Consider the following 12,614-nt stretch of genomic DNA (forward strand, 5'->3'; position numbering starts at 1 on the left):
ATTGGCTGAAACACAAGATATGTGAAGGAGAGCAATATGAAATGTCTGAAAAGTTAGTTAGGAACAAGGCTATGTAGGACTTTAAATTCCCAGCTAAGAAGTTTATATTTTACCACCAAGGGAAAAAAGTAGGTCCTTGAGCAGAGGAGTGAGTACACTGTGCCTTAGGAAGATTGTTTTGGCCCCTGTGGGAAGGACTGATGGGAGAGGGGCAGACAAAAGTCAGGGAGATCATTACAATAACTTGGGTGAGGTAATAAGAACTCAAAAAACAGAAAATCTGTGTTTGGCAGGCAGTTTTCAAAGGTAGAAATTCAAACTGTCAATAACCATATTTAAAAAATGCTTCCAATTGCTAATAATTAGAGAAATGCAAATTTCTGAGCTCTGAGGTACTACATCACACCCATCAGATTGGAAAAATAATGAATGATGAAAATGACAAATGCTAGGGGGGCTGCAGGAAAACAGGCACACTAATGTGATGTTGGCGAAGCTGTGAATTGGTTCAATCACACCAGAACGACAACTCTGTGCATTTCTTAATGGACTGTCACTATAAGCCAATTCAGCCTCTCCACAGAGATCCAGTTCCATCTTCCCAATTGCATACTTCAAATCATGTTAACACTATAAGTCATTCCTGCCTCCTTTGCTCCAGTCTCAAAAGCTGAAGTGGTCATTCCCCTACCCAACATTAGCCCTTGTTCCCATCACCTCCTGTCTTTTTTTTTTTTTTTTGGAAGCTTGTCTCTTTAATTATCCCCTCTCTCCTTAATTTTCAACCTTTTTTTTTTTTTTACTGACTTTTACTGCTTCTACAAGTCTGTCCAAATCTCTCCCATCTTTAAAAGAAACTTTGTAGCGCTTGCTCTCAGATTAGCGCTTCAATTTGCATTGGCACTAGCAGATTGGCTCCACACAGGGTCAGCTGCTACTTCAGATTCTAAGGATAACTTTGTGGATTGGCTCTCCTCTAACATGGTAGTTTACAAGCCCCGACAGATGTGGTTCCATAACAATCACTCAGTAGGCTCAGATCACAGCGAAGGCATTTATTCAAAAGGCATAACAAGAACAGAAATTATAAAACATCACCGCTCCAGAATCTGGAGTGGTACTAGGCACAGACTTAAAGTACAAATATACACAGAGTCCAAGCTGGGGTGACATCAGCCACAGACTTAAAGTGAGGAACATATGTAAGGAGCATGGTAACTCACAATTGCAGAGTCTCAATGTTCTTTGTGTCTCAGGAGAGTCCTCAGACCATTCGTTGTGGGATGTGGTCCTCAACCACTCATTTGTCATTCCCCTTGATTCTACTTCCGCAACATCTCTCCCACTTTTCCCTTTCTCTTCTCACACCACAACTACTCATGTACAAACCCTCATCACATTTGCCCTGATCTATTGCACTGAGTCATCCTTCATCCAGCTTTTCCTTTCTCCGATCCAGCCTCCACAGAGTGGCCAAATTGATATTCCTAAATAATAATGATAATAATAATAGCTAACAATGCTTTTATTATAGACTGTCAGAGCTATTAACTTAGGAACATAGAAAGTAGATAATAAGAAATGGAAAGAAACTTTAAAGATCATCTAGTCCAACCAGTTATTTCATGGAGAAGGAAAATTAAGCCAAGGAAAGGGGAGACGTTTGACCTAAGTGACATTATAAATGAATAGAACTCAAACTACAATTCAAGTCTCTTGACCCCAGTGCATGTGAGGATCTGGTCCCAGTCCCAAAAGAAGACTACCCATAGACCCAGTATATCATCCCTCATTCTCCCAGGTCTTCATATTCTCTCTCCTACCGAACTTGACTTCTAGCTGCCCAGCATATGAATATTCAATACACAAGATATTTGGTGGAATAGCATGGGAAAATTCTCAGTGTGGGGAATCCCTCCACCAATGCAAACGGCAACCAATCTATGACTCAGTAAATAAGTCTTGGTAAGTTGCCAGAACCATGTAGAGATTAAAAGTGATTTTTCCAGAATCAATCAACTGGTAAGAGTCTAGAATTGGGATTTGGGAATTTGAACCCAAGTTTTCCTGATATCAAGTCCAGCACTCCTTCCTCTATGCCAAGTTACATCTGAGAAAACAACACAATATTATACCACAACCACTAACAAAACTGTGTAATACAAAACAAACAAACAAACAAATAAAGGGGGGATAGGAAAAGAAGGATCAGTCCTAATTCCCTCCAGGAAGTAGAAAGAAGAAAACTAGACTAGAGGGTACCTCTAGTAAATTTACCTCCTTAAATCATCCCCTGTTGTGCCCATCCCCTCACCAGTTCCCTATGGAACACCTCAAGCTCCCTTGGAGAAGCCCAGGTTTTCAACCTATATGTTTTCTCCTTCATCACTGCCTTCCTTTTCAAAATGGAGTATGGCCAAACTGGATTTCAAGCTGCCCTAGCCTGAAGAGGCACCTCAGGAGGGAGATCCCAAGCTTCAGATTTTCCCTGATGTTCCCCCTCCCCAATCCCAGACAAACACTGTGAGGAGACACAATGGCCCATATTTCTACTTGAAAGGAGAGGAAGACAAGAAGTTTGCAGATAAGGACATAGAGAAAAAGTAATCCAAACACTCCAAAGTGTTTGCCTAACTATCCACACAGGAAAAAAAAAACAACCACACAAACAACAGAAAATCCAAGTAGATGAAGAATGTCTATTGCACAGACATATAGGAGGACATGGAAAAGTAGGACAGGAAAGCATGGATGGGTCACAATGTGTATCATTGGAGGAAGCACCCAAGTCTCATCATTGATAAGATCACAGATCCATTTGAGAGTATCTCCCTTCATAGATCAGGGCAGCTAGGTGGTGTAGTGGATAGAGTGCTAGGTCTGGAGTCAGGAAGACCTGAGTTTATATCTGATCTCAGATACTCACTAGCTGCGTGAACCGGGGCAAGTCATTTAACCCTTTTTGCTTCAGTTTCCTTATCTATAAAATGAGCCAGAGAAGAAAATAGCAAACCACTCCAGTATCTCTTCCAAGAAAACCCCCAATGGGGTCACCAAGAGTCAGATATGATTGAACAACAACAATCCTTCAGAGATCTTAGTGTCCTACTCCCCTCCATGTTACAACTGTCAAGGTTTATGTCATGAACCTGGAAAACAGATGAAGGACTATGTTTCCATGCCCACCCCTTTTCTGAACTCTCTTCCTCAATTTTATTTCATCCATAGGATCATAGATTTAGAACTCCAAGGGACATTAAAGTTTATCTAATTCAACCCTATCATCTTACAGATGAGGAAACTGAGGCTCAGCGAAGAGAAGTAACCTTCTCAAAGTCATCCAGCTATCAAGTGGCAGATAAGGGATTCAAACCCAGGGTCTCTGACTCCAAATCCATCATTCTTTCCACTACTCTGTACTCTCATTTCTCTCCTCAGTCCCCAGATATTCCCGTGGTAAACTGATTGTTCAGATTCGGACCCACCACCCTTCAGGTTTCTTCCATCTCACCTCCAATTCTATTCTTTTCTTTCTGCCTAATCCCTAGATCTCCCACTGATATCCCATCCCAGGACAAAACCAGGCTCTGTAACTCAGTTCAGCAAATGTATTTGGAGCAACCAATGTTTACAAGACACTCTGCTTCTGGGCTCGTTGATACCTCTGGTTGGGGACCATATCCACCAGGATGTTAGGGTCCTCAGAACATTCTGGCCTCTTCTACCTCCTCTCCGCTTCCCCTCTCTAGTTCATATCTCCAATTCAATTTTTTGTGAACTTCAGCTAAATGTTAAAAGGGAGGTAATCTAGTTAAAGACATTCACAATAAGTTGGACCAACTCATAACCCTTCTAGTCATGTTTTCTAATTAAAAAAGAATTTCAGAGTTTGTGAAATTTGGGGAAATATAGGGAAGGGAAGGATTTCACACTATTTTTGGAAAAGCTTTTAGAGGGATCCTGAGCACCCTTTGATAATATTTTTGGGGTCAGCTAGGTGGCACAGTGGATAGAGCACCAGCCCTGGAGTCAGGAGGATCTGAGTTCAAATCTGACCTCAGACACTTACTATCTGTGTGACCCTGAACAAATCAAACCCCAATTGCTTCCCCCCCCAAGATATTATTTTTGGTGGTGTTTAAAACTCCTTAATAATTTATTGGAGGGGAATATAGTTAACACTTTAATAACACATTATATTTTGATTGCACTTTGCGTTGGAGTATAATAACCTTGTAAAAATAGCAATATCAGGTATTATTATCTTCACTTTACAACTTAGGAAATTGAGATCATGATGCTAGTTAATAGCAGTTCTGGGATTAGTACCCAGGTTCTAGACCAGGGATCTTTCCACTCATCTATCTGTACCTATTTCTCCATTCATAAAACTTAGGTACCTTCTAGCTCTAACATTTTATGGTTTAAGACCTCTTCTAGTTTTGATATTCTGTGGCAATTCTTAGTGCAGTGAGAAAAAGTGAATTTGGAAGCAGGGAACCTGTATTCAGGCTCAGTTCTGTGCCACTTTAAAATTCTGGGTCTCAGTTTCCTCATCTTTAAGATGACAGGGTTGGACTAGATGAAATCCTTTCTAGCTTTAAATCTATGATCCTGTGATCTGGCTGGCTCCTCTCTCTAGGGCCAACTTTTTGACTTGGGGAGTTGGTCCTTTGGTGTTGAGGATTGGGAGCAGGAAAATAGGGGCTGGAACACAAGGATGGCCATGAAGAACCCAGTACTCTTTCTTGGGCCTTCCTTCTTTAAAGTGTTCAGCTGCTTCCTGTAAACAAGACAGGTCACCAGTCAGTCAGTCCATCAATAAACATTTAGCACCTACTATATGAGGGGCAATTGTGTTAAGGGTCTGAGCCTTCAACTGGGTCCCTAAGCATAACAGAATTCACTCTCTATTGCACCTCCCAGTCACTAGGTCTCCAGGAGATTCTCTGCCCCACCCTCCTACTAAAAAAAAGGTAAGGAGTTCTTTGGGTCAGTCCAAGCCCATCTTCTGAGATTGCTCCTATTTCTAGATTGTTTTCTGTACCAATCATTCACTGGCCCCACACAGCCCATCCCACTCAAGGCAAGGCAATGACACTTTAGAGAAAACTGAAGATTTTATTTTATTTCGGAGGGTGAAAGAAGGCAGAGTTTCTTTTAGGGCAATTCAGGTTTCCTCAGTGATATTTCTCTGTTAGGACCACAGCCATACTGGTCAGAAACTTGTCCCATGCTGCATGAATCTCTGCAGTGCATTCTCTCTGTAGGTGGGAAGCCAGCCTCACTTGGATACAATGGGTCATGAACTGCGGGGAGGCAGAGAGGAAGGAGGGCAGCATTAAGACTCGGGGACCACTTAGAACTTGTGGCCGTCTGTCTGAATAGTAACTCTCTTGAAAACATATCATGATTGGAAAGGCCAATGGAGTCTTCCCCATCATTCCCCATTTAGAGTAAAGCAGATTGGCTGGTAGTTTTAAGGTTCTTTGAGGTACCCCTATACCCCAACCCCTATTAGGGTTCGAGGAGGTTGTGTGAGGGCAAAGGAGTACAGATGCTCTTGGACATCTACTGAGGGACATTAGGAAGAGCTAATTTCAGGAGGAAAACTTCAGGGATGACATAATAAGAATTATCCATTACAGTTTATAAATAACTTTCCCATCCTTAGTTGACCCTCACAACAGGCAGATGGGGAAACTAAATCTCAGGCGGCAAAAATGACTTGTTCAAGGTCACAAGGCAAATTATTGGTTCGACTCCTCCTAGGTCTCCTGAGCCCAAGGCCAAGACTTTTCCTGCTATCAGTAGCAGTGTGGTAGAGTTGAAAGAGCACTGAGTTATGAGTTAAGAGGCCCAGAGTCCTGCCCCACCCCTTTTTGGAGTAAATTGAAACCTCCAGATTGAGCCAGTTTATGGCATAATGCTGGGCTTAAAGTCAGACTGTCCCTGGTTCAAATCCCACTGCTCACATTTATTAGCCAGGTGACCCTAGATAAGGGTACAGACCTCTATGTGCCTCTGTAAACTAGCTAGAATTTATTTAAAGTCATAGATGGTGTCTGGCAATCATCTTCCTGGGAGGAGTTTCCACACAAAGATTTCCCCATGCTGAGCTCCTAGATGAGTGGATGGATGAGGAAAATCTATGTTAAGCTCTTTGTAAGCCACTATATTAATGTTAATTTTTATTACTACCATGTTCTGTTATGGATAGCTTCTATATAATTATGGAGAAGCAGCACTGAATAGTGGATTCTAGTCTCACCTGTGTCACATACTGGTTGACCTCGGGTATGTCACTCAACCCTTGATTGCTTTAGGGGCAACTATCTTAAGACTATACATGGAGGGCAGCTAGGTGGTGCAGTGGATAGAGCACTGGGCTTGGAATGGGGAAGACTCATCTTCATGGGTTCAAACCCAGATCTCAGACATCCCAGAGCTGTGTGATCCTGGCAAGTCAGATAACCAGGTTTGCCTCAAAAACAGAGAGTAGGTGCTGGTCTTTCTCTCTATCCCTCTCTCTCTCCCTTTTTTTTTTTTTAGTGAGGCAATTGGTGACTTGCCCAAGGTCACACATCTAGTACGCTTCAAGTGTTTGGTCTGAGTTCGGATTTGAACTCAGGTCCTCCTGACTTCAGGGCCGGTGCTCTATCTACTGCGCCACCTAGCTGCCCCTGGTGCTGGTTTTTCATTGGTGGCAATTGTTTGCTTACCAATGAGATTCCAGTTCCAGTGTCTGTCCTATGCATGGGCTCATAGATAAGTAAGTGAAAGAGTAGATGGGATGGGGCAATTGGGTGTCAGGGTGGCTGGTGAGCTGGTAATGTTTGAATGGACGGATGGACAGAAGGGCTCTTGGGCTCACTTGGAAATTGGTCGGTTCCACCCTTAGAACTTAGGCGTGCAGATCAGCCAGACAGCCTAGGGAATCCCGCAGGTGACCCACCGCCACGCCCACGGCTATCAATTTCTGTTCTCTGTGGTTCTGCATCTGGGCTCGCTCCAGGCCAGGGATCAAGTGCGGGAAGTGGCTCTCGGTGCTGGGATATACGGTGAACAACCTGTGCGTGGAATGTGAGCAAAAGGAGTGGGGTCGCCGACCAGTCTCCCCACGATTTCCTTTCTACTCTCCCTGGCTTGGTCCCCTCTAGAGGTCAGACTCCGCCCCTCTCGGAACGCCTGTCCCCAGTGTCCACTCCCTTCCTTAAGGTTAGCTGCTTTAACCTGGCTCACTTTAAACCTTTCCCAGAGACAACCCCCCTTTCTTCATTCCCCCTGATGCGCATCCCTTTAGCTCTGGTTAGCCGCATCCTCCCCATCAGTCTGGAGACCTTGGGCTTCTTTTTCATTTCTCTTTTCTCTTCCCTTGGGTACGCTTCCCTCCCCCCGCCATTGGCCTCTGTCACTTTAGGGTCATTCCCTTCCTCCCTGAACCCGAATCTTTTCCAGCCCCTCATTCAGTCCCTGAGAGAGCTCTCCCTCGCAGTCACTACTGAAACTGTCCCCCCATCTCCAAACCAAGATCATCTGGGGCACTAACCTCGTGTCCCTAGGCCCCTCCCTCTCATCCCCCGGGCTGGGGGAGAGCCGTCTTCGCTCCCTCCCTCGCCCCGCTCCCCTTCCCACCCTACTCCCTCCCCCACCCCTGTTTGAGCATCACCTCTGCAACAACTCCGTCCCGTAGACGGCCTCCTGGCCAGCTATGATGTTCCAAATCTGGACGATGTGGCCCCTTTCTTCGGCGCTGAACATGGCTTCGAACCCGCGCCCGCGGCGATCGCTGTCAGAGCCCTTTTTGTATTACCGCGCCAAGCTTGGCTTGCCTACCTCTACACTCCCGCCCAGCTAATGCATTTCTGGGCTCCAGAGAACCCACTTTATTCCTGCTGTGGTTCCCGGAGGGGGGGGGGGAAGCGTTTAGTTCCTTACTAAAGCAACAGTGATCCTCAGTTAATTGGACATTCTATGCTCCAGGGAAATGAATAAATGAATGAATGATCAAATTGATAAATCTCGGATAAATTAGTGAAGGAATGAATTAGAGAATAGATGAACAATGAAATGTGCCCTACTATTGGGAGCCTCCAATAAAAAGTAGGAGAGGTATTGGCTACTCTTTCATGACGATCAAATGATGGCATTAAGTCTCTTGACTATTTTGAGCCTCAGTTTCCCCATCTATAAAATGAGAGGGTTGCACTAGATGGATTCTAAGGCCCTTTCACTTCTAACATTCTGGGTTCTCAAATCCCTTATTACAGTGCTGAAATTCTTTAGCAATTCTAATAATATATTTAATATTATATATGCATAAATATGGATATATGTATTATGGATGGATGGATGTATCACATATCTAGTATAGTGGGGCATCCTCTTTAGTGACTAGAGGGCTGCCTTTGGTGTTTGGAAGATACTCCCTCTGACACGTGTTGACTGGGTCAACATGCTGTGATTTGACTTCTCAGTGCCCCAGACAATTCTGTAGTAGTTACAAAGCAGTTGGCCACATGCCATTTTTTCAAGTCCAGACCATACCTCCGCAAAGTCTGTACAACCGCTTTTCTGTCTAACCACTCTATTTTGTAATGTCTTCATACTAAGTCTGATTATCATCTCCATTTTAGAGATGGGAAAATGGAAGCCTAGACAGGAGAAGTGACTTGCCTGGGGTCATGTAGACAGGAAACCAATACAGCAAGGACTAAGGTGTCCTGAGTCCTCAGCCAAGGAATCTTTGTACTGTTGGTTCTGGGCCCTGGCCTCTCACAGGAAAGGTAAAAGTGGCATCCCCACTTCCCAGGCCTGGGGTCAAGACCACAACCCACACTACAAATAGAACCTTTTCCAGAGAGAATCTCTTGGCCACTTCTCTCCCCACCTGAAACTTTCCCCTTGCCTACAGTCCCTACGTTGTGACTCAGCCCTTTGGCCTGGAATTGAAAACATCCTAATCCCATCTTTAGTCCTGCTGTCCTACCCAAATTTGCCTTACTCTGGGCCAAGGGTCAGTCAGAATTGGGACTAGAGTCTGGACATGTATAAAGGCAATAAGAGAACTCTCATGGTTACTTAAACTCAATATCTTTTCCCCCAACCCATCCTTTTCTTGAGAGCACCCCCATTCTTCCAGGGCCTCAGGTGTGACACTTGATAGCCATCACTGCATCTTCCCTCCCTCTCACCTCCCTATCTCCATAGCCCATCAGTTGCAAAGCTTTGCCAATTCTTCCTTTACAACGTTCTCCATATCTCTCCTTGGTCCCCTTTTCTACTCTCACACAACCAATAGCCCAGCCCTCATTAACTCTCTCTCACCTGGGTTACTGGCACTGCCTCCTCATTAGACTTTCAGCTGCTCTCCTCCACAAAGCCGCCAAAGACAATCTTCCTAAGGCTGTACAGTACTTGCTTGCTGAAGAGTAGTGAGAAGCTTCTTGTTGCCTCGAGGATAACGCTTGACATTTGAAGTCCTTTCCAGTCAGATTGTGGCTTGTCTTGGTAAGCTTATCTCACATTATTCCTCTTTATGCAGCCTCTGTTCCAGCCACACTGGTTCGGTGTTCCCTGAATTCAATATTCAATATTGCTCTCCCACACCTGCAATACTCTCGCTTCTCTTGGAGTTCCTAAATTCCTTCAAGACTCTTCTGAAAGCCCATGTGAGTGTGCTTTGCCTCCTCAAGTTATCCTGTGGAATTAGTTGTCTATTTAAACCTGTATCCCCTCAAAAGAATGGAAACTCCCCGAGGTCAGGAACTATTTTTGCTTTGTCTTCCTATCCTTAGCATCTAGCACAGTGCCATGCACAAAGTAGATGCTAAATAAATAGTATTGGATTGGAATACACATTCCCTGCCCTAAATCCTCCCAGTGGAAAGAGAATTGGAACTGAAATTTAGAAACCTTGGTCAAGCCCCCTGTTTGGTCACTTTTAGGGGACTTTGAGTTGGCTATTTAACTCCTCACATTTATATAGCTCTTTATGAATGACAAAGAAATTTTCTTCTTATGGAGTAGATAGTACAATTATTATTATTATTCCCATTTTGCAGATAAGAAAACTAAAGGGGAATAATAATTCCTGTCCCACCCAATTCATTGGCCCCTTCCAGTTTTGACATTCTTTCTTCTAAAGTCCCTTCCAGCACTGATAGTCTCTGTTCTATATTTTAAGTCCCAGTTCTAACATTCTGTGGTCTATGGTTCTCTGTCCAAATGTCCTTATCTCCTAGCTCTGTCCACTGATCTCTTCCCCACTGGGCTCTCTGTTCTTGCTCTTCCCCCTTAACATCAATGATTCCCCTTCAAAACATTGTCCCTCCCTCTGTAACCACTACTAAGTTAGGTGGATTTGATCTTGCCTTGGGAAAAAAAACCAAGAAACCAAAAAACAACAAAACCATTGGTAAAGCTTGATTTAAGGTGTCCTAACCGTGACCATAACTCTGAATTTAATTCTCTATCTTACCCCCTTACTTTCTCTTTCCCAAAGGATCTGAGATTTTTCTCTTATTTTTAATTGGTTCCTTGGAATAGAAACCGTTAAAAAAAAAAAAAAGGCCAGGAAAATGGACACAGAGACTCAGACTTCATTTGTCTATCCATTTATTAGAGTGTCATGAAGGACAGAACAGTATTGGGGAAGTGAGAGCATGGAAAGGGACAAAAGGGTGAGATGAAGCTCCAGTGCTCAATGACAGTGAAGCCCCCTTTGTCTTCCCAGGGCTTTAGGTCCAGAAGGCTCATCTGTACTTCTCGGTCAGGACTGAGCTCACAATGGACAAGAATTTGTCCCAGGCAGCATGGGCCTCTGCAGTGAACTCAGCAGGGAAGTGGGCAGCCACAGTGACCAGGAGGCAGTGAGATAGGAGCTGCCAACACAAAAGAGAAAAGAGTGAAAAATTGGGGGATTAGGGGAATGAGTGGGGCAAGAAATTAGTTAAGTGAGGGTGAGAAGGGGACAAAACTGTTGGGTAGGGGGTAAAGGTCGGAGTTGAAGGGATAAAGGGAGAATCAGGTTAGATATCAGAGATTAGAGGAACAGGGGATGAGACATAGGAGACAAGGGAGAGAAACAAGGGAATTATTGAGTGTTTAGAAGAGAAAAGAGGTAAAACATTGAGGGGTGGGAGGACAGAAGGAAGTGAGATACTGGGATATGGAAGAAAGAAGTGGGTAGAACATTGAGGGGATGGAGGAGTAGAGAGGGTGAGACTCTAGGAAACAAGGGGCATGGAATGGATTCCTCATGAATTGGGTTCTTACTTCTTGGGGAGATCAACTACCTCTCTCTAGGGCCCAGACAGTAATAACCTCTACTGTATACCTTGAGACCAAATCCTCACCTTGAAGTTGACAGGGTCCACTCTGAGGATGTAGGCATGGAGTTCACTGAGCTTAGACAGGGCACTCTTAATGTTGTCAATGTTCTTGACAGCGTCCCCAATAGCACTGACCACCTTGGCACCGTGGGCATGCATCTGGGCTGAGCCATGGTGCAGGTCAAAGTGGGGGAAGTAGGTCTTGGTCTGGGGGTAGCTGGTGAAGAGTCTGGGGAGAAGAGAGAGTGAAGTCTTAACTGGGTCTAAGGGAAGGGTGCAGAGACTGTAAGGAATGAAGATTCTAGTTCTTGATCTACTATTTATTGTGACCTTGTACAAATCACTTCATCTCTCTAATGTTCACTCAGTTTCCATCTTTAAAATGTAAATAACCATAGTGATACTAGCTCCTTCATAAGTGCCTGCAAAGAAAATACTTCCAGTACTATGAAGTGCTATGGGACATAGAACTCGAGAGCATAAAATGTCAGAACTGGTAGAGATTTTGGAGTAAAAATATAGAATGCAAGAGATGGAAGAAACCTTCGAAGATAAAGCTTAGAATGATAGAATCAGAAAGTGTAAGATATATTAGAAGGACTTTAAAAATATTTCTATGGTCTGATAATTAAGGGCCTTAGGGCCACAGGGATTGTTAAAATTATTGTATTAGCAACACAGCAATCAGTACATTTTGTCTTCATAGCACTGAAAGCTCTTTTTACCTGTGGTCTGATGTTATGGTTTATAAAGAGATACTCTATAAGAACAGAGAATGACAAAACTGGTAGAGGTACCTGAGAGATCATTTTTTAAACCCCTCATTTTATAAATAGGGAAAAAACCCAGTCCTAGGGAAGTTAAGAGGAAATTTGTCCATGGTTAGATAAATTATCCCTTGTTCTTCACCATCCTTATGTGGAAGTCAGTCCTGATTCCCTAGAAGTGATCTCAAGCAGAGCCCTAAACTAAGGTTCAAGGCTTTATAAGACCAAGACAGCATACGGTTCTGTGCCCTCCTTGTTCTGAGCTAGGGCTAGCCTGAAACTCATAAAAAGAACCTGAGGTATCCCTATCAAAGTCCCTGTCCCTGGGCTCCTTAACACTCCCCAGAATAGCTCCTCCCCAAATTCCAAGGTACAGGTGTGAAAAGATAGGCCATAGGTCCTAGGGTAAGAACACTTACCTCTCCAAGGCCTCGGTGCCAATGGAATCAGCCTGGGTGGCAATCTTGCTCCAAATGGAGGCAACGATAGTTTTGTCAGACTTGGTCAGAGACAT

General features: G+C 43.9%; 1 protein-coding gene and 1 pseudogene across 1 annotated transcript; both read right to left on the bottom strand.

The window, feature by feature from the left end:
* Positions 1-5,180: 5,180 nt before the first annotated feature.
* On the bottom strand, positions 5,181-7,761 carry LOC114043645 (annotated as a pseudogene).
* Positions 7,762-10,754: 2,993 nt separating this feature from the next.
* On the bottom strand, positions 10,755-12,614 carry LOC114043611 (hemoglobin subunit zeta). Its single transcript, XM_027862681.1, has 3 exons — positions 12,520-12,614; positions 11,358-11,562; positions 10,755-10,883 (listed from the first exon to the last, which is right to left on the bottom strand). The coding sequence occupies exons 1-3, from the start codon at positions 12,612-12,614 to the stop codon at positions 10,755-10,757; spliced, it is 429 nt and encodes a 142-aa protein (XP_027718482.1).

This window comes from Vombatus ursinus, unplaced genomic scaffold, assembly GCF_900497805.2.
Source record: "Vombatus ursinus unplaced genomic scaffold, bare-nosed wombat genome assembly UNPS02014770.1, whole genome shotgun sequence".
Classification (NCBI taxonomy): Eukaryota; Metazoa; Chordata; class Mammalia; order Diprotodontia; family Vombatidae; genus Vombatus; species Vombatus ursinus.

Coding starts and splice junctions, on each gene's coding strand:
- LOC114043611 (XM_027862681.1), bottom strand. CDS start 12,614: ATGTCTCTGACCAAGTCTGACAAAACTATCGTTGCCTCCATTTGGAGC. Junction 11,563..12,519: donor GGCACCGAGGCCTTGGAGAG/GTAAGTGTTCTT, acceptor TCTTCTCCCCAG/ACTCTTCACCAGCTACCCCC. Junction 10,884..11,357: donor TGGACCCTGTCAACTTCAAG/GTGAGGATTTGG, acceptor TTGTGTTGGCAG/CTCCTATCTCACTGCCTCCT.